The sequence below is a fragment of the Tachysurus vachellii genome, chromosome 18 (assembly GCF_030014155.1).
Source record: "Tachysurus vachellii isolate PV-2020 chromosome 18, HZAU_Pvac_v1, whole genome shotgun sequence".
In the NCBI taxonomy this organism is placed as follows: domain Eukaryota; kingdom Metazoa; phylum Chordata; class Actinopteri; order Siluriformes; family Bagridae; genus Tachysurus; species Tachysurus vachellii.
This window is the reverse complement of record NC_083477.1, coordinates 10,231,562-10,252,833: the sequence shown is the minus strand read 5'-3', so window position 1 is coordinate 10,252,833 and position 21,272 is coordinate 10,231,562. Positions and strand designations below refer to the sequence as shown.

Genomic DNA, 21,272 nt, shown 5'->3' with positions numbered 1-21,272 from the left:
TTAAAATTAGATATAATAATGCTATAATGCATAGTAAAAAAAAAAAAGATGATTAAAATAAATTGAATAATCATTAAGAAATCTGATCAGGGTCAAAGTGGACCCTGGGTATATACTGGGAACACTGGGTGTGATCCAGGGCACCATGTACACATACATACACACTTTAACAACTAAGGATAAATTATAGGCAGTTCATGTTTTGGGAGGTGGGAAGAAAGCCACACGGGATGTGGGGAAAACATCTGAAATTCAGCACAAACAGAAACCTGTGCTCTGGATAGAACCAGGTACAAATTTTGTACAAACAGAAATATTTATTTTTGATTTTTATGATTCCCTGTACTAGGTATCAGGCTGCATTATCTGCTGTGCTGGACTGTGTATTACTATTTTACTGTATTTAATCATTGTTGTTTTTTATGTTTGTTATTATATTTGTTATATTACAAGAGTACTTGCCAGAATCTTGAGTTTTCCATATTGTTCTGAAATGTATACAAAATGGGAGGTTATAAGTTTTGTGTTGGTCGGCGCTTGCCTTACAGTGTCTGACAGTCAGTAAATCTGGAGGCTATTACACACTGCTCAAAAAAAGCTTTACATTTTAGGTTTCAGTGTAAAATCAGAGTATAACTCATTATTAACCACAAACCACTAGGCTGCTAAGTCTGATGCAGAAGAGCCACGTTGTGCAACAGGAGCTCCGTGCCGAGAACGATGCAGTGGAAACCTCAGTGTTCTATAAATGGTTCAGCATAGAGACACACCCATGGTGCAATTTTCGTCTAGATCTCCACTGGATGAGTGCAAGGCTTTATTCCATATTCACCCTGCAGTGGACCATTGCTTTATTTCTGTCTAATTCATAAACCATCTCAGGGCTTAATAGGTTCAGCAGAGTTGGGTGTTGTCCTCAGCAATAGCCTTTTTACCAAATGTAAACAGGCTATAAATTTGAAAAATGATAGTTTGAAATGACTGGAATTGCATTCCAAGACTAACAGCATTTAAAACTTTATGAACTAAACCACATAGCAGACTAGAAATCTGTTTATAAAAATGAGCCAGTCCACGCACCTTAAAATAAGCAAAATATATTTTACATGTAAATATTACATAGAATAGAAAAGAATATAAATATACCATACAAACATACCATATCAATAATGCTGATGTAACACTGTCTCTCTGGCATTGAGAAAACAATTATTGATTACTGAATGTATCACATTATGATTATTAATGCCTGCTTAGAACAGGCAAGACTAGATGGAAATTTGATCCATGGCCTGGAGCATACTGAATAGAAATACTTTGCTCTGACCAGAACAAATCAATAATAGTACTTGATGCAAGCCAAGATTTTGATTAACATATATGGAACAAAAAATATAAACAAATTTTCCACTGATATTACTGTAATATTGCATATAGGTCTACATATTTAGGTTAAGTGTTTGGGTCATTGATGCTATAACAAGCAAACAAATAACATGATAACATCTGAGCCATAGCCTTTTCCAGAGAAACCTGAAATGTGTTGCATTCAATGAAGAAGACAAACAGATGCATACTGAATTAAATGAATGCAACAAACATTGGTTTTAAGTCATTTGGTATGCATCTTTACAACCAAGTAGACATGATTACAGCTTCATCCACTGGGAGTCCAAACTTATAAGAAAACTGGCCTTATTAAAGTCTTCAGTAAATTTAAGTATTTTATTTATGACTATTCCACTTATACTCCCAGAAAAAAAAAAACAAGAACCAAAAACAAGCCAGCAGCTAGAAAAAGAGTAAAAGGTCTGATTCTGTGGCTGGAAGAACCAAAAGTCCAATAATTTGTCCTGAAAACCCTCGGTGGAAACAGGACAATCTCCCAAAAGTTTAACATCTTGTGCTGGAGCTCCTGCCACTGTTACTGCCTTCAGTTTTGGCCACTAGGAACCGGAGAGAATCTCCTGATGTCCGGATGATCTCCCTACCACTAGGACAGAAAAGAGAAATGCAGATAATGAGAGCTACAGACAAATCTTTATAAAATAATGAAACCTCAAGCTAACATGTTTTACTATATTTATTATTTTATTGCTTAGTTTTAATTTTGATAAGGATGAATGGCAAAAATACTGTGTTTGGCTAAAACTAAATATAACTGTAAATGTTAGGGTTGTAACAGGCCTACTGTGAATTGCAATTACAAATGGGAGTACATTTGTAATCATGAATGATATTTATGTACATTCTTCCTTAACTTAATATCTATTTATGTAATGTATACAAGAGTCTTGGCTTTGTCTAAATGAATTCTATCCAGCTTTTAATCACTTATAAGGTGAAAGTTAATTAAGAATAAATTTCTCCTAGATCATATAAGTTGTTCATCTATTGAGCTATTTTAGTATCGAAAGTTAACCATTAACTTTTTAATCTTTTAGTTTGGTAGCATATCTTGGATTGCAGTTGTGGCTACATATATATGCTCAGTTTTTGACGCAACAATGTTCTGTGAAGATGCTTCCAATAACCAGTGTTGGCTAAGTAAATAAGTATGAGCATATACTCACGTCTGGTAATCCATGCCTACAAGACTGACTCCGTTCACAGCCAGGATACGATCACCAAGCCTGAGCTTCTGACACTGAGCAGCTGGTGATCCTGGTACTACTGACTTTATATAGATCCCATTCATCCCCAGTGGAGATTTCTAATGATAAACAACACAGAGCACAAACAGTTTAAATAAGAATCATCAGCAGGTCACATCACTGTCTCCATTCTACTTCTTGTGTCATTAGTTACAAGAATTCTGGGAAAGGCAGGGGAGCACCTCAGGAGCTTAGTGTAGCCAACATTAGTAATTGCAAAAGATTCTTGGCAGGGCCAAAACAAAGCCATTTACCTCCTATTGAGCAATTTCTTCTTAAGCCTGACCCCCTCCACACTCCTCCATGTCACGCACCATCATCAGCAATCTCAAGCAGATTGGGTAAGCTAAACATTTCAGCCTTCTGTATCTATACATACGGGACAACTATTGCACCCTAATGCAAATTCTAATTTTCAAATTAAAGTGTATTTGTATAGCGCTTTTTACAATTGAAATGTCTCAAAGCAGCTTTACAGAACATAAACATAGAACAAAATGTTATTATAAAGAATAATATAAAGATTAATATAAAACAAAATTCAAGATTAATATTAGATATATTTAAATGTGTTTGTATTTAATCCGACAATTATATTTTAGGCACGGCAGCTGCTAAACGGCCTCATTTAAACCAGAGCCATTAAAAAGAATTCACTCAATGAGGCTTAATGCTTTGTGTCTACATGATTGCCAGGGTATTCTCCTGACCTACACTATATTGCCGAGATGCTGCTGTTCCCATTTGCTTCAACTTTGTTATTATACCACTAACAGTTGTCTGTGGAATATTTAGTAATGAGGAAATTTATAAAAGACTTATTGCACAGGTGGCAACCAATCACAATACCATGCATGAATTCAGTGGGCTCCTGAGAGCGACCCTTTCTTTCCCAAATGTTTGAAGAAGGAGTTTTATTTTATACATCTGTGGAAATGGAAGTGATTAGAACACCTGACCTCAATGACTTGTAGGAGTGTCCAAAAAACCATGAATGTAATTTATAGCATAACAAGGCTCCAGGGTCCCTAATTGTACCAGCCCATAAAAAGATCTTATGAGAATAAAAATTATCCTGTAAGAACATCAAACCTAGATTTGTAAAGGTAAAATATAGGTTTGAAATAAATGATTGAAAAGAAATTTTAAAAGAACTATTGAAAATGTATTCAAAATCAGCAACTCTAGGTCTGGCTTGTAATGCAACCATTTTAGTTCCTGCCATTTTTGGGATTTTATCCCTTTTAGATATCTGTACTAAGTTTGTAGTATGTGTCAGGTGTGCCATGATGTTATTATAGCCTCATTATAGGCTTAGTGGCTCTTTGCTCCTGTTTTTCTTAACAAAAACCTATTTACATGCAAATGTCACAGTCAATCCATCAACCTAATTTTAAATATAAATATATATTTTTAAATAGATTTTAAAATATAAACCAAAAATGAAAGAAAGAAAAATCGAAACAACACAAATTTTGTTGTTGAAGGAGATGTTATAAAATGTATAATGTAGAACATGTAGCAAAGGACAAAAAGGATAGGGTTTAAATACGAAAGTAAAAAATAAATAAATAAATAAAATTTAAAAAAAGATGAAAGTTAAAAAAAAAAAAAAATTCTCACCAGTCCGTCCACCAGCGCTAGGCCGAAGCCATGAGGTCCTCTTGACACTTCTACTGTGAATACCTCATCTTCCTCATCTTCATCCTCTTCTGTTTCTCTCACTCTGACTGTGTTTCCTCTTAGACCATTCTCTACACAGTAACAAAATCACAAATCACTATGTTACAGTTCCTTCATGTGGTTTAGTCTTTTAAGTGGCAATGTGTAGGCTGTAATTTTAATGTATTGATTTAAGTCCTTTGATTATAAATGAAGGCCTTTAATTTATGTCAAGAGACAGTTAAAAAATTTTTTTTTATTATTTTAGGTACAGCAGCTGCTAAGCAGCCACATTTTGGAGCCATTAAAACTAATGTCAGTCATGGGGCATTTCCATAATCTTCCAATATTCAAACTGTCAATCACATGCTCCATTGAACAAGACAAGCAAAAGCATGGGAGCATAACTCTGCTCTTCCTCTTGATGCTCCGCTGTGCTTCTGCTGCGCCTCCCCCATCACAACCAATACAACAGCACCACAGCAGCAAAAGTAACACCCTCACATCCTAAAACTGTTCACACCCCGGACCGGGACACCAAACAATGGCTGTCCGTTTAAGATTCCATCCAGCAACTCGACTGTAAATTCCCATGACGCTTCATCCACTGCACTTTTCTCCCCTGACATCACCACCTCTCTGCAGATCTTATTCCAGATTATAAGATTAACCCCGCTACCATAATAGCTTTAACATGTTAGCAAGAAAATGCACTGCACAGTTACCTTTGATCAGTATGAGGAATCTAATATCAGTCTATAAAGAGCAGATAATAGGTAAAAAAAAAAGCAGATAATTTGCACCATATTTATTTGAAGTGAATAGCACATTTAAAACAATAAAGGCAATTAGCATATATTAAGATTAATTTACACATAATAATTCACATAACAATTCTTTGTGAAAGATTACTTATGCATATTTTAAATATTTAACACTTTGAGCTTAAAGCTTAAAGTGCTCAAGAGCATGCATTAAAGATTAATGATTAATGTGTGTTGTGAAAAAAGCCTATTTTAGTTTTCATGATCTGCTGAAAGTTTACGTTTGAGCTCCACTAAAGTGTCCCACAGAAAGAAACAATTCTGTATTATATATTAAATTTAGCAACACTATTAAAATGTAATTACAAGAACAGCTGTAGTAGACGTATTTATTCCAAATGCTGTGGTATAGAAAGGTCAGTTCAGGAATGTCTTGTGCAATCTCATCTTTAATCCTTCTTTAATGTGAGGGAATGCACTGAATCATAGAGGTGGAGAAGCTCAACCCATGGTGACAGGAGCTAGCTGGACTTGTTCCTCATGTTCTTTGCCTTCTCAATAATAACACCAATCAGAGCCAGAGCACACAATACCCCACGTTTGCATCTATTCCACACATCTCTGCATGACCTCACCACTCTGGCTGCCAAAAACAATAGACCTGGGGAGGAGACTGCCCAAACTTTGAACTTGAAGAACACCCCACAGTGAGAACATGCCTCAAGCATTCTCATTCCAGTTCTTCTTGACAACAATATAGCTGAAAGGAAAGTTTGAGAAATGATTCCTCAGGTAATTTATATTAATTGTTCACTCAGCAGAGGCCTGAAGTCAAGACCTTGCTCATGTTTTCCTTCGACAGTACTTCTTCCCTCCAGCTGTAGGGCATGGATTTAAGATACTGTGGTAACTGCCAGTCTTTTAATGCACAGGAATTTTGAAGAGAATTTATAAGTGTGTTGTATATGGAATATGTTGCGTACACCTACTACCTGCATTTTGTGTGTCCTCTGCTTGTAGACTGGCCTCAAGGTCAGAGAGCTCCAGGCCTTGGGGTGTGTTGGGTGGGGTCAGAAGGCAGGACGGGTCCAAGGCCAGGCTCTTCTGTGAGTGCAGGTCTGTTTCCCCAGGTAGGCTGTTCTGAAGCTCCAGGTTCTTCAGCTTCTGAGACAAGAGTGCTTCACAAGAACCTAGAGCATTGTGAAAGCCCCTGAGCTGAGGAGGTGAGGCAGACAAACACTGCTGTTGCTCTGCTATGTAATCACACTGAATGGTTGGTGAACTGGTGGCTTTGGTGGACCCAAGGCACTCCACTTCTGAGGTGGATGGGGAAGACTCTATTTGTGTAACTTCCATGTGGTCAGTGCTGTTGTTCTATTGAAACAAACAAATGTGAAAAACAGATTCATTACAGTAAACAACTATAACCACAATCATGCCTAAACCCAGACTGAAGTTTATACAAAGCCAGAAGAGATGGTATAAGAGGTACCCGCAGTTCTGGTTGTTGTTCATTTCGTATCTGGTTGATAGGGATGCTGTCGATGAAGTCCTGTAGGCTCTTAAGGTGGGACAAGAAAGCAGGCTGTGTGATAGGCTTCCCCAGATCCAAGTGAAAGGAGTTGTTTGGCAGGATAAGTGGAGGATGATTGTCAAAACTCTCCAGAATTTCAGCTAGAAAAGAGAATTATAACCAATTAAAGATTGGGTTAAGGGCTGGCAATAGTCAATATTTATGTATGTATTTGTTTATTTACAATTATTTTACTCACTCACTCATTTTCTACCGCTTATCCGATACAATTATTTTAATATACAATAAAATATGTTTTGTATAAGGCAATCGTCTTGTAGCTGTTGTTGCATTTCTAAATATATTTACATATATATGACATATTTAAAACAAGCTATATGTAAAATTATGGGCAGGCATTACTCTATAAGCCAAAGTAAGCCTTACAGAACAGACAAAAATTGAAACTAGGGAAAATTAGTTTTCCTAACAAGATGCCAACATACATAAACAACATTGCAATTAAAGACTAGATGTTGGAAGTGCCCCGGGTCATCAAAGTGCTTAGTGTGCCACCCAGACAGGACAATGACAGACTTGGAGTAAAGTTGTCAGTCAGCCAATGGAAAGAACAATCACATGGAAGAAAGAGTGAGAGAGCAAAGTACAGAAGAAATAAGATCCTTTTTGTTGGCTCTTGTAGATGCTCATTCCTCATCTTTGCTCAGTGTTCTAGTTCACATTGGAACAGGTGTGTTTCTGTGTGTGTGTTGTTGCACTCACAGGTTTGGAGGGCAGATACTGCCTCCTCTGGAGAAGGGGTCCAGCAGGAGGGACAGGCCCTAGTGGTGTTGTATTCTCTCAGCATATGGTGAAGTTGTGCTGGATTGAGATGAGGGAACTCTACTCTAAGAGACCCCCAGGATGTCTACATACAGATAGAAAATAACAAAAAGGAAATTAAAGGCTTTAAAACTATTATACTTACTTAACACATACAAAAAAAGCACAGAGAAAATGCCAAGCTTAATACAATTTCTAGTAGTTTAAGCAACATAAGTCATCTTGTGACAAATACTTGTATGCTCTTTGGTACCCTTTGTTCATTTATTGTAAAACGGAATGACAGCATAATGAGAAAACACACCACCCGCTACAGCACCTAATGTTCTATTACTTATCTGTAATCAACCAGACACTTTTCTTTGCTCATATACAGCTCACTAACACAAAGATACAAAAGAGATTGAGGTCACATCATGTTTTAGGGAGTGTTCAGTGGTCTGTGCTGAATATAAACAGACAGGGTGATGACTGGGGCACTTCAGAGAAGCAGAACAGCTCTGGGAGGAGAAGTTGTCTCAACACTGCCAGCTCATCAGAGGTCTCTTGAGAAAAACTCCCTTTCATTTAAGCCAGTCAGCACACAGAGGGGAGGCTATTGTGAAGGAGCTTTAAACACATGCTCTAATTTTCAAGATGTTGGTTTGTCTATATGACTACCTACTTCTTCAGAGGAATGTACATGGTAAATACTTATACTTGATAACAGTAAACAAAAAATGAGTGTACGGTTTGTGTTTCCCTTGGCCTGATATGAAATCAGCTGTGTGGTTACTCTTTATATGCTGTGGTTTACAGTTGGGATTTGTGTAAAGAATGCTGCACTTTCTAATACATAGAGTCTAAACAACAGAACATGAAACAGTAGGCTTTGGCTAAATCTTAGCAAATCATTACTATTGTTAAAAGAAGCAACAGCGAATCATTACTAATGCCAAAAATGGCAACAGATGTATACAGTAATACAGGTTTAGAAATATCATATGGGAAAAGGGTAAAGCATAATTGGTTGAGCACATTGTTGGATTATAGGCAAACCACAAAATGCCCAAGCTGCATGGGTGGAACACTTAAAGCCCGCCTCCTAGCAACTGGCTCAGTCAACTCTTTTTTTCTGAGCTCAGCAAATCAACTTCTGCTGATATGCAATGCTGGGTTATATCCAGTGAGCCATGAGATGACATAGATCAACTTCATCTAAAACAAACAGGTGCTCTGACAAAGTAAATACACTACTAAATACAGCTACTGTATGTTACAATATACCAGATGTGACCATACCAACATGTTTCACATTTAATACACTAGAGTCAAGGTCAGTAACACTGTGAGCTCATTCATAAACCCTCCCTGGCACCTCTCTGACCTCACTTCCTCAGAGAAAATAAAGCAATTTGACAATCTCTGTAAATCAGTTACAACACGGATGTGTCCTGTTGACACCTTACAACTTTTGTGCAATCCTATTAAAACAATCACTTAATATAGATGTGATCTGTGGTGTGAAAATGGAATGCTTATTGATGTAACACACTTACACTGGATTATAATTTAAACCAGTTTGAACAGAACTGCAAGGTAATGGTACAAGTCAGTGTCTCCAATAAGGCTCAGAGGGTGTATTTGACACCCCATTGTTCTTTCCTGTCAATTTTTATGCTAAACAAATTCCTGATAAATTAGCTGCATGAGCAATATATAATTATATTTACTCACAGAATTACTCACAACATGTGATCCAAGACTTTATGGGGAACTACACAAACTACATGCCACAGCACGCCTTCTAGAGTATAAGCCAGATGACGTCAATTTAAATGTCTTAGTTTTGGCACGTACACGTAGTGTACACAGTGTGTTACAATCATAAGGAAATAAATATGCCTGAACTTTGTCATAAGAAGTAAACGCACCATTATGTCATACTATATTGAATCTGACACCATAAGAGAGTCCCTTTGTTGGTGCTACATTGTCAGTGAAGCATGGCGCTATCTTTGTATATACAAGACACCTCAAGGGCATTACAGAAGTGTTTATAAAATGTAGTTCTGTCTGAGATCCTACAAAATGATCATTAGACAACAACCAGTAATTTTTGGTCATTTCCCCCAGATAATGTACAAACTTAAAGAGCAAAGATTAATGCGGTTATGGTTTATTTAAGTTAAAAAAACAATTCTGCAAAAGCAAGTGCATGAGGTCTGACCTGTAGTAAATTCTCCTTAGGGGTGGCCAGTAGGTTGACCGCTGAAGAGAGTTTCTTGAAAAACTCTGTTGACAGATCACCCAAACCAATACTCTGGGTCCAGTCCATCAACAAATCTAGGTTGGCTCGGAGCTGTACTCCTTTGGACCACTGGTAGAAACCACCTCCTGAGCCTTTAAAAAGAACCGAATTCATAAGGAATCACCGATCACCATTCATTTGGACACATCTATTCACTGACTCACTTTGTTCACTTACCAAATTTCAACTAGTACCACTTTACTTATTCATTACTTTTCTTTTTACTAACTTTTTTCAATTAAAATGTTTTATTTACTTAACATTAGTCTAAGTACTGCATTTGAAACTCCAAATATCTAGTTATTACAGGTGCCTGTGAATTCTGACTCTCTGTAATAGAATAGCATGCACATGACAGCACGCACCTCTCTCCATAAGGATGTTGAACAGGGAAGCATTGGTGAAGAAGAAGAGATATGCTAAGAGCTGTGAGGTTATGTCTGAGTGAACCTTGAAGGTGTTCAGCAGCTGTAATGCCTCCTTAAGAACATCCAGAACATTGCTGACACCCTCAGGTATGCGCATCTGTCCATTTTCAGAGAAAGGGTTACTATCTAGCATTCCTGGTAGAACTGAATACAATCTCTGGGGGAAAAAAAAACAAGAGAAGAATGAAGAATACAGTTTTAATGTTTGATCACACTATGATATAGAACGTCTGCCTTACAGGGTTGTGTGTAAGTTGTTATTATATAAATGATAATGTATTTGCGCATTAATATAAACCTGTGATTTGCCATGCGGCCAACACTAAAGTCAGAGCAGCTGTTAAAAAAATAAAATATTAAGAATATAAGAGCTCTATGGTATAAACATGATTATTTACGGTGAGCTGATGTCTGCTCATTTTTTTTCTGTATGATTAGCATCAAAGTTGTAAATGTATCAGTCAAAAAAACAGAATACAAGCAATAAAAAATAAAACTGAAGATACCAGATAGCGCATTATCAGTATTCTCAGCAGTGCAGTATCATACAGAATCTACTCCAGGCATTGTATGTTCTATCAGAGCCCACAGGAAGCACGGCACAAGCAGACTTCCTTTCAGTGTACAGACTCGGGCGTCTCTGGAAAATGTCTCAGCCATGACAGTCCATTGTTACTGCCACACTAAAAATCTTGGGAGCTGACAAGATAAGATGCTACTCCCAGCCTCTTGTACATACCCCACTGACCCATTGACTACATTTACAGATAAAAGATAATAGTCAAGATAGCAAATAATGCCTACAAAGATAAACAGACTAGACCGTGGTGGTGTTTTTCATGCGGCAACAAAAGTGTTTGAAACTATGCAGAATTAATATGGTTCCCGTGGGAGGAAAATCTCAGAGTATACAGGAAACCTGAAGGGAAGTTCTGTGTTTAAACACAGGGGTATAGTACATTGTGGCTTGGCTTGACCTGCAACAAGACCCATGAGTAAAGTTATGTTCCTGAGACCTTTCATCCCATTTATTTTAATAGTTATGAATTCACTTTTGAATGCACTCTTGTCTGACCTGCTACAAAGCAAAGAATACTGAAACCGGAGAGGGTAAATCAGCCTGAAAGTGGCATAAACATTTTTAAAAACACAGCATCCTAATTATATATTTCAGACCCAGGTTCTCTATAAACCAGACAAGCGCATTACATCACCACATTTTAGTCAGACTTATTCAGAGAGACAAGCCCCTGAAAAAATATGGTGACTCAAAGTGCTTAATAAGTCAACAGTTGAAATCACAGTGACTCCACATTCCACTTGTCCCTTGAAGCTTCATCTAGCACAAAGCCAGGATTAGCACACTACTCAATTTAATGCAAATCAGTAAAAAGAAAAGCGATATATAACATTATTTCATTGGAAATAATGATACAACTTAATAACCTGTTATACAATTTCCTAAACCTGTTATTGGTGTTATCACCAAGCTGGACCTCTCTGACCAAAAAAAATGTTGCAATTATAACATGCTGCCAGCTAGTTTATAAATTCCAGCCCTGCACCAGTTTTACTTGAGTTGTGACTCACCATACAGCAACACCATATGGAAGCAGAAGTTATTTTCCTAAGCTATAACTGTTATATAATGTCACAGTGAGGAGACCATTAACCACAAAGCACTCAGTTATATTTAAATCACTTTTAAATCACTACAGTTCCCTGTACTGGCTGTTTTGGTAACATCTGAAGCTTTCTTCCTGAGCAGGAAACAGACTGTGAGCTTAGTGCACTGTTGGGCTTTATGTTCACAGGCCACAGCTGCTTCCCCATTAACTGAAATGCAGGGGACTGATGAGCCAATATGTCCTTCCTGTTCGCTCTCTCTATGTCACATGCCTCACCATGCAGAAGAGGACAGGCAATACTGAAAAATCATTTCAACCACATTTGTATACTGGCAGCATGTTAAAGCTATTCCAGGAAGCAGCTGGATAAGGTGGATATTTGTGTGGCTACATTAGAAAAACCGGCGTAGTATGTAAATTCCATTGTCCTGTTAAGCAAGTGTTTCTCACTAAACAGTAGGTGCGGTGGTGAGCAGTGAACACCATGAAGCTGAGGTTTGTGGTCCTTATTGTTTAGACAGAACTCAGTGCAAAACCAAATTATACATACTATATAAGAATGTAGAAATATATATATATATATATATATATATGTATGCCTGAGCATATAGTAATCTATTTTTTACAAATAGTTTTAGATTATACAAATAGTATATCCTTCTCTTTCTTTTTCTCACACAGAGCCTTTTTATCCAATTGGCTGTATGAGATTTAATAGAAATTATGGTAAAATGGCAAATGGAAAGTTTCTAGGTCTATGTGAGAATGAATGTGCGTTTGTGTGTACGTGTGTTTGTGTGTGCTTACTCTTGTGAGATAATAGACAGTCTGTTGGAAAGTGAACATGATAACTTCCTCTAGGACAGTCATGGCCTCCTCACTGGCAGTACGTATAGACAAGATCTCAGAATTTATTAATTCTGTGAAAAGCAACAGGCATGTCATTAGTTTCGTATATAAAATTGCTACAGATTCAGATTAATTTAAGATTTCAAACAGAGTATTAGCAAAATAAGACCATTAATGCAACCAACAGGTTTTTTTAATGCGTGTGACGCTAGTTCACCGGTCATGTAGTTTTATTATTTTTATTATTACAAAAGGCTTTGTGCTTGTTTCATTAGATTCATTTAAAGTTTATAAGTTCATTCGACTTTAAAACATTTTAAAAATCCATGGACACCTTGGATTAATCAAGCCTGTTATTTTAAGAATTACAAACTAACCAATGGACAATTTGTAACATTAAAGTGACAAAAATGTACCTTTGTCTTGCTCTTCATCTTGCTGTGTCCATGGCAGGAGCAGGGGCACCTCGTGCTGAATGAAATGCAACAGTTCAATAGAGTTGGCCATCCATAGCACAAGCGGCTGCAGGCCTTGGATCAGCTCAGCAATGTTTAGCATACAAAACACCTCTGGCTCTGGCTGTCCATCTCCGATGCCACTATAGCACAGAAAATAATATTTGCATACTCAAACACCAACATACTATAGACTACACAAGAAAAAACAAGATAAGTGAGCAGTGAAATACTCCCTTGATAGTTAACATGTATAAGAAGAGTGAGCTGTATACTGGATTTAAATGCAGTAAAAAGAGGAAATGGCATAAAGGAACAGATCCTGTGATTGCAGACAATTTTTAAAAAATAATTTTATGGCACCTCAACATTTTTGAAGCTGAAAAGGAAAAGTTCTCACTTCTCTGGCTGAAGCAATGCAAGCTCTTTTGTCCTCTCCTGTGAGGAAAAATAAAAGAAAAGCTTACAATAGAAAGCAAACAAATGCCATGTACAAGGTTTATTGAGATTTGTAATTATTCTTGTACTTTCAAAATTAGATTTACACTCACCCACATGGCAAGCTGGATCTGGTTTGCGATTTGCAGCAACAGCTTGCAGAAGTTCGTCATTTCCCAGTAAGCAGCTGAATGCTGAATGCACAAACAGAGCAGGAAGGCTGGAATAAGTTTGGGCTCTGGTCCTCTAGGGTCCACTATGGTGAGGATCTTTTCCAGCACCTGGTCCTCTTGGTGCAGTTCGTACGTAAGAGAAATCACATGCTTGTCTGGGTCCTTCCAGAAGCCTGGGACCCTCCTGCTTTTCCTATGCCTTTTTACAGGGGAACCACAGGCATTACAGGGTGAGGCTGAAGCTTGGGGAGACAGTCTGGCCATCCATGTAGGTATGCACTGGACATCAGGCGCTGTGGGGTCTTTAAACATGAAGAGGTAATGCTGACCCAAGCCTATTAGGTCACCTGGAAAGAGTTCAGCTTGGCCCTTTAACTGAACACCATTGTGGGTTACACAGCCTCCTTGGAGGGGCTTTAGTAGGGTTGTAGATCTCCTGCTACCCTCAGCTTGGGTCCTGGGAACATCCAGGTGCTGCACACAGCAGTGTTGAGGAAGCACATCAGGGGCATAAAGGACCACATCCACCTTCAGCTGCTCTCCATCCTCACCATGCCCTGCACATTTGCCAAACACACAGCTGTTTCCACTCATCAGGTAGATCACAAAGTCCTGTAGAGAACCAGATATACAACATGTTTATTCAAAAAATACTTCAAAAATTATATTGCCAGTGGACTTTAAACAACATGTGTCACATTACACAACATTTGTTCTTATGTATAGCTCCCCAGACTTTTTAGTATTTCTTACACACAGAAGGGATGTACTTTTAATTAACAGGCGATTTAAAATTCATAAGAAAGGAATTTTCAAAGTAGATAAAACTTTTATTCTTAAATCATGTTTTATTTATTACTAGAATGTGAGAAAACGAGATTCCAACTTTAATTTCCCTGAGAAGCAGAAGTCATGAATTCATTTTCTTGTGAAAATGGAAACGGAAAAACATGAAAACTATGGAAAGAGTGACAAAACAAATACAGGAGTGTCTTAGCACTCTCATCATGTAGCTTAAAGAGTTCATACTAATTATAGATTTGTTTTTGCCTCAGCTGACCTCGGTTTAAGTACACAAGGCAGAGTTCTACCTGCAACAAAATTACAGGTAAGAGTTTCCCCTCATCCTTCTGGAATGCTAACTCTTGTTTACAGTAAGATCGGCCTTTAGACAATGTGCACACAGCCATAATCATAACATAATGAATTTAACAAGGTCAGACAAACACACTGTGGCAGGCATGAATACATCACCCATAACTGCTGTGTTAAAAAGTAACTCTGGCCAGGCTGTGGTTCCCAATTTAAAAAACACTTATATCAACCCATACAAGCACACTAGCACACCCACACACCACTTTGCATACTCAGCAGCATTAACAATAAAGAACAAACTGTTCAGTGACAGTTTCCTTCTCCTGAAAATGGGCTTGACTACATTAAGGAAAATTCAGGAAACAGGTTGATCGAACCCACAAAGATAGTTAAGATTATACCATGAAAGTATTACTGCTTTTTACAGTTTAAACAACAAAGAGGAAGTAATGGAGTAGTGTATATTGGCTTGCGGTGGGAAAAATGTGTTTGTGCAGGTGCTTATTATTCATTCTTTGGGAAACCTGTAATCTGTTAGATCTTGGCTTGAGATCCAACACATAGAGAACATTCTGTCATGAGCACTGCCAGAAGTCAGCTTGCTTTGTGTGCAAACAGAAATTATGGCAGCGGCTATTGTGACTCAAGCTGAGCTTTCCACCCCTGAGTGATAGGTGAAACCCACATTCCTCATATATGCCTGTTTGCCTCAGTTCATTCAGACATCACATGCGACACTCCCTCCCCCAGCTCAGTCATACAAGCAACAGAATCTTTTCTTTATAAGATACTCCTCACTTAATAAATGGAACATTCCACCCTGAAAATCTTTAAACTTGTTTACATGGCAATTTTGCTTCTAGTTGGTGCTGGTTGGTGTTATATTTTCATTATTCTTATTAGAAGATAGAGATAGCTATATATAGAGTTATATCACAGACAGCCCATCTACATAAAGATCTATGAAATGCCAAAGAGATGATGGTACTTGGGTACTTGCATGAAAGTTAAAGTTTTGGAAGCTGATATGTTTGAGCATAGTGTACAGATGAGAGAGTTGGACAGACTAAAGGAATAAATCATTGTTGCATCGCTCTTTCTAAGAAAATATTAATCACTGGTACCACAGCTAATCAAGCAGCATTATGCATAAAGTACAAAGCATGTCAGTGAAAAAGATATTAAATAAACCAAATATAAGTAAAATCAAAATTTCTTTTCAAATCAAACCTTGAATGTCATTACAAATTATTACAGTTTATTATAAAGATTAATAAGCAAGTCATTCAGAGTGGTCAAGGAATCTAAATGGTTGATACTATGGTCAAAATCTTCATTTGTTCATAGTGATAGAAAACATTTTTACTAAGCTTAAGGGATTACTGCTATGGTTAAATGGAAACCTGATGGAACAATTGGCTACCTCTGAATAGCATCCATCAAACTGACTGCACACTGAAAAAATGTGGTTTACAATGAAGAAGTGAAATCTTACTTGTCTGTGGCTGTAACCCTGAAGAAGTAGAAAGTAGGGAAAATCAAAAGGCGGGTGAATGGAGTATTGTGTGTTGTTGTCATCACTGCTTTCTGTCTCTTCCTTCTCTGTGATGAGGCAGCTTCTGTCCAAGTCAGCTTCGGCCTCAGGATCCTCCTGCAGAGTAGCTCCTTTATTAGCCCTGCTGGCCTCCTTACCCATGGCAGAGAGGTCCATATCACTTAGGCTCCTCCAGATACCAATGCTGTCCATGTTCCCACTACTCCCATCCACAAAGAGTGATGTGACCCTTGAATTGACTTTCTGTAGATTCCGCATTCGGGCATTGAGGCCTAGAGACAAACATTGCAGACAGGTGAGAAAAGATTAGTTTCATGATAGTGGGTCTCCTTTCTAACAATGTGAAGAAAATCACTATCTAAAACAACTTTTGGAATTATTTTAGACAAACTTGAGGTATGGGGCAGAATGTGGTTTGAATACGATCAGATATAAATCTTTGGAAATCAAACTAAAGCAACCTTATAGCATTAGTATATATTTGATGCATTTTTTTAGAACCTCCCTACAACAATAATGCCAGCATGAATGGGAGAAGTGCAGGAAGTCCATAAAAGACCTGTTCACTTCCACCTAATACAATTCATGTGTGAATGGGACTGACCAAACACAAACACCATTCAGCTTAACCCTGGGGCCATTAAGCACCATTGAATGTTCAGAGGCCATACTTTCACACCGAGGGCATTATCAGCTGTGGAAGTGGGCGTCTATCCACATTGTTGTGCACAGAGCCAGTGGTGACAGGCTCTGTGTCCCTGGACCCTGTTCTACTAGAGAGCCTAGAGAAAACTCTAAGTTCCGTGCCAAACAAAACAGGGATAAACATTCTCCAGAGTGCAGGAAACCAGCTCAGATGGAAAGGAAAACAAGCAGGCACTACACATGTTCTTGGTGGTCAGGCATAATTGGAAAGCCCAGGATAATACATATAGCTCTGTCCCAATTATATACTTCTAAGAAAAATGTTTTGACCATGTCCTGTTAAAACCTGGGACATGCATGGGTATTGAAATAATGAAATCAAACACTGAAATCGATATTCATTTGGTATTCTCTAAATACAGAGGAAGTCTGTGAGAATATATGAAAAGAGAAGTCACATCAGGGAATATTATAATTATTAAAAGGATAATCATAATTAAAAACTAATATTGGCTGAAATCTGGTACAACTGACTTGCAGATTCTACATCTGTGGTACATTGCAGCCCTTCTGCAACACTTTTCCTGTGACTTGCATAGATCATTTATACTTTTCCTGTGACTTGCATAGAACATAAGTTGTAGGGGGGCACGGTGGCTTAGTGGTTAGCACGTTCGCCTCACACCTCCAGGGTTGGGGGTTCGATTCCCGCCTCCGCCTTGTGTGTGTGGAGTTTTTGCATGTTCTCCCCGTGCCTCGGGGGTTTCCTCCGGTTTCCTCCCCCGGTCCAAAGACATGCATGGTAGGTTGATTGGCATCTCTGGAAAATTGTCCGTAGTGTGTGATTGCGTGTGTGAATTGAGTGTGTGCGTGCCCTGCGATGGGTTGGCACTCCGTCCAGGGTGTATCCTGATGCCCGATGACGCCTGAGATAGGCACAGGCTCCCCGTGACCCGAGAATAGTTCGGATAAGCAGTAGAAAATGAATGAATGAATGAATGATAAGTTGTATAAATATCTGTACTGACCATTAGATTATTATTAACATGCATTATTATAAACATGTCCCACTATCATGTTATTGTGAGATCTTCAAATATCTTGCCCAAAGTATCAACCGTAACCTTTAAAACTCAGTGGTGGTTATAACGTTCACAAAAGTTTAATTAGTAGACACCAGAGTAAGTGACATTACTGTACAGCTAGTGATTTAAACATTAAGCTGACATCCTTTAAAATCTTTGCTATGTGGTTTCCATATTCATTGTTGTTCCTTATTCGGGTAACATGTGACTCAGTCTGGAGGAATGTTGTGAATAATAAAACTGGATTACGCCATAGTAAAGATACTTATGTTCTCCCTTCATTAGGTTAACTTAATATCTGTCCATTAACCTTAACATATATAAAAACCCCTATTTCAGACTTCAGTCTATTCTAAACATTAACTAGCATGGGAACAGTAGCAAAGAGGTTATAGATTTAAATCATAGTACTGCCAGAGGTCCACCGATGTTTATTAATCCTAATTTACTTACATTTATTTCTGCTTATTTGTAATTTGCTGTATAAAAATGCATATGCAACATTAATGGAATTGAATAAATGTATCAAAATCCTTTTTTGGTGAATTACCTGCAGTAATTGTGTCTCTGTCTTTGGCATTACGTTCTTCTATATTTAATCTTGTGTGGATCTCAAACCTTCTGCAAAATCCTTCCTTGGGTTTCCAAAGAGATTGTAGTATGAGTGGTTTCTCGTTGTCACCAATAACCCGAAGGGATTCTGTCTGCCACTGGTGGGCAATCCCAGTATGCCCAATCACATCACAGAGTACATATGCATCAGGATCTTCCTTTTCAAGGCAGTATCTATAAAAGAATAAAATCAATTAAATGATTCTACAACCTGATATGACTCTGTAACACAGAATACACTATAGATAAAAAAAAAGCAGCTAAAAGTTAATTCATTCATTCATCCAATAATCTTCAGTAATATCTTCCTGGGGCAGGGGAAAATTGGATCCTGAGCCTATCCTGGGTGTAAGTTGGGAATACACTTTCGGAATACACTTGGATGAGACACTAGTTTGTTGCAGGAGAGATACCTGGGATGAAACCCAGATAGCCATGGGAAGAATTTGCCAAACTCCACACATACAGCAACCCAAGCTAAGGGTCAAACTAGAACACTACTCAAGGTGGCAGTTTTTAATCAGTAATGTATAAAATGATAGAAGTGTTTACCTCTCCAGGGCCTCTTTAACCAGCTCCTTGGCACTTGAATGATTCGTGGCCAGCACGCTCTTGTAATTAGTCCCTTGGCAGATGTCACTGCCAAATATTTTTAAGATCCCTGGTGCAGACAGTTGACTGGACAACTCAGTGGGGTCATCGTTCAGCTCTAGATTTCCTCCAAGGAGTCCAGGTTTGCTGTCTTGCAGCACTGGACTCCGGTTAAACACTGTGGCCAGCTTGTTATTGTGGCGACGGATCTTACTTCTGGCTGGCTGCCTGACACCAGCACTCTCAGAAGATCGAGTTGTGCATTCAGACGTGTTGGATCTAAAAACCCAAGTGAGGCAGAAAGATAACCTTTAAGACATGCCGCCATTGCACTATACTCATCTTCACAATCCCCCAGAAAATTAAGTACAACATTTATTGAAAAGCATTCCAAAGACAATGAACCAAAGACAGATTCCTTGGAACCATGAGCAGAACATTTATCCTTCAAAGAACACTTTGTCTTTTATGCCAGTAATGAAAAAAAAAATTTGTTTAGTTTTCAACAAATCTATGGTGTAAATATTAAGCAAAAAACAACCGGGCAGAAATCTGTCACTTTGCCCATCTTTGTATCCACAAAATTAGAAAACATATTTGTCAAATAAATGGACTAGGATAATGTAAGTAAAAAATTCTGAGACATTTGTTAAATCATTGATTCTCATCATGGATATCGGTAAAGTATACCAAACAAATTAATCTCTTTCAGTCTTAAAAGTAATTAGTCTGTACATAGATGTTCAACTGGACTTAATGCTGAAATCCTACTAAAATAAAGAGAAAGACCCTGATCCTTATACTAAAGATTAATATAACACTGCTTTTATCTATAGTATAAGTGTATTAGAAGTGTAATGACTTATAGGTACATTAGAAGTGCAATAACTATAAGTGTAAGGACTTTTAAGTGTATTAGAAGTGTAATGACTTGTCACTACACTACATTTCTAATACACTTGTCAACACACTTCTAATACACTTAAAAGTCCTTACACTTATAAGTGTTTTAGAAATGTAATTACTTATATTCTCATATCCAGTATCACCCAGAAAAGGTTCCCTTCTAAATGGTTTTCTTACTCATGTTGTCTCAGTGCCACCATCACCTCGGGTTTGGCCATTGATTAAATGAATAATTTAAGTCTGTGTAACGTTGTTAATCGAATGTGGCATATAAACAAATGTACTTGTCTTGTCACACTAATATCTTGTTCCAGGACGACCAGAATCCCTCTTCTAACATAAACCTAGTTTAAAATCTTTAAAAGAGTTGTGCCGTGGTCTGCCAGCATTAATCTCAAGATTTAAGCAGGTTTAGATAAGAGTTTATCGTTTAAAGCATGACTTACTGTAGAGAGCCATTGCTGGGTTTCCTTCCCAGTGTCGCAAGCCGTTTTTTCGGGGACCGGATTAATAATCCAATGGGAAAACCGAGTGCTTGCTTGTTAAATTGGTTGCTTCGCTCTTCAGAGATCATTTTCCTCACGACTGCATCTTCGTTTAGTAACTTGGAAAACTGTAGAAAGCTTCGAGGTGTAATAAATACGAATTCGACATAAATACACATTAAGATTCATTCGTTTGAAGATTCAGACCGATTCCAGTGTATTTTCCATCTCCCCTGACAACTAAAGATGCCCCTTACTGCTCCCTTTCATTACATTCTTAAGAAAAACAAAACTTTTCTACTCAAGAATAAAGAATCCGGGTTGGTTATAATGGTCAATGTAAACTGAACTCGGAGTAAGAAGTGAAGTCTTGGAGATTCCCGTTGAAAACTGAGCGTCTCTGGTGAGCGCGTGAAGGCGTTTGAACGGTCGCGTGAAGAGCGCCAATCGCGAGCTCACACGATGACGTCACGTCCAAACAGGATGAGGCGAGTAAAAACCGGTTTAAATGACCGTATATAAAAGAAAACGAACAGAAACGTCATGTTCTGTTGAATACCAAACCAAAGATTAATAATGAAACTCGACAGGGATTAAATAA

General features: G+C 37.9%; 1 protein-coding gene across 1 annotated transcript; it reads right to left on the bottom strand.

Annotated features, from left to right (window-relative positions):
• Window positions 1-1,081: 1,081 nt before the first annotated feature.
• Window positions 1,082-21,244, bottom strand: radil2a (Ras association and DIL domains 2a). Its single transcript, XM_060892305.1, has 16 exons — window positions 20,633-21,244; window positions 19,242-19,559; window positions 18,628-18,863; window positions 16,288-16,619; window positions 13,638-14,309; window positions 13,487-13,524; window positions 13,048-13,229; window positions 12,590-12,702; window positions 10,092-10,311; window positions 9,646-9,818; window positions 7,377-7,521; window positions 6,573-6,754; window positions 6,073-6,454; window positions 4,278-4,408; window positions 2,574-2,713; window positions 1,082-1,993 (listed from the first exon to the last, which is right to left on the bottom strand). The coding sequence occupies exons 1-16, from the start codon at window positions 20,848-20,850 to the stop codon at window positions 1,894-1,896; spliced, it is 3,582 nt and encodes a 1,193-aa protein (XP_060748288.1). The 5' UTR covers window positions 20,851-21,244; the 3' UTR covers window positions 1,082-1,893.
• Between the last annotated feature and the right edge of the window lie 28 nt (window positions 21,245-21,272).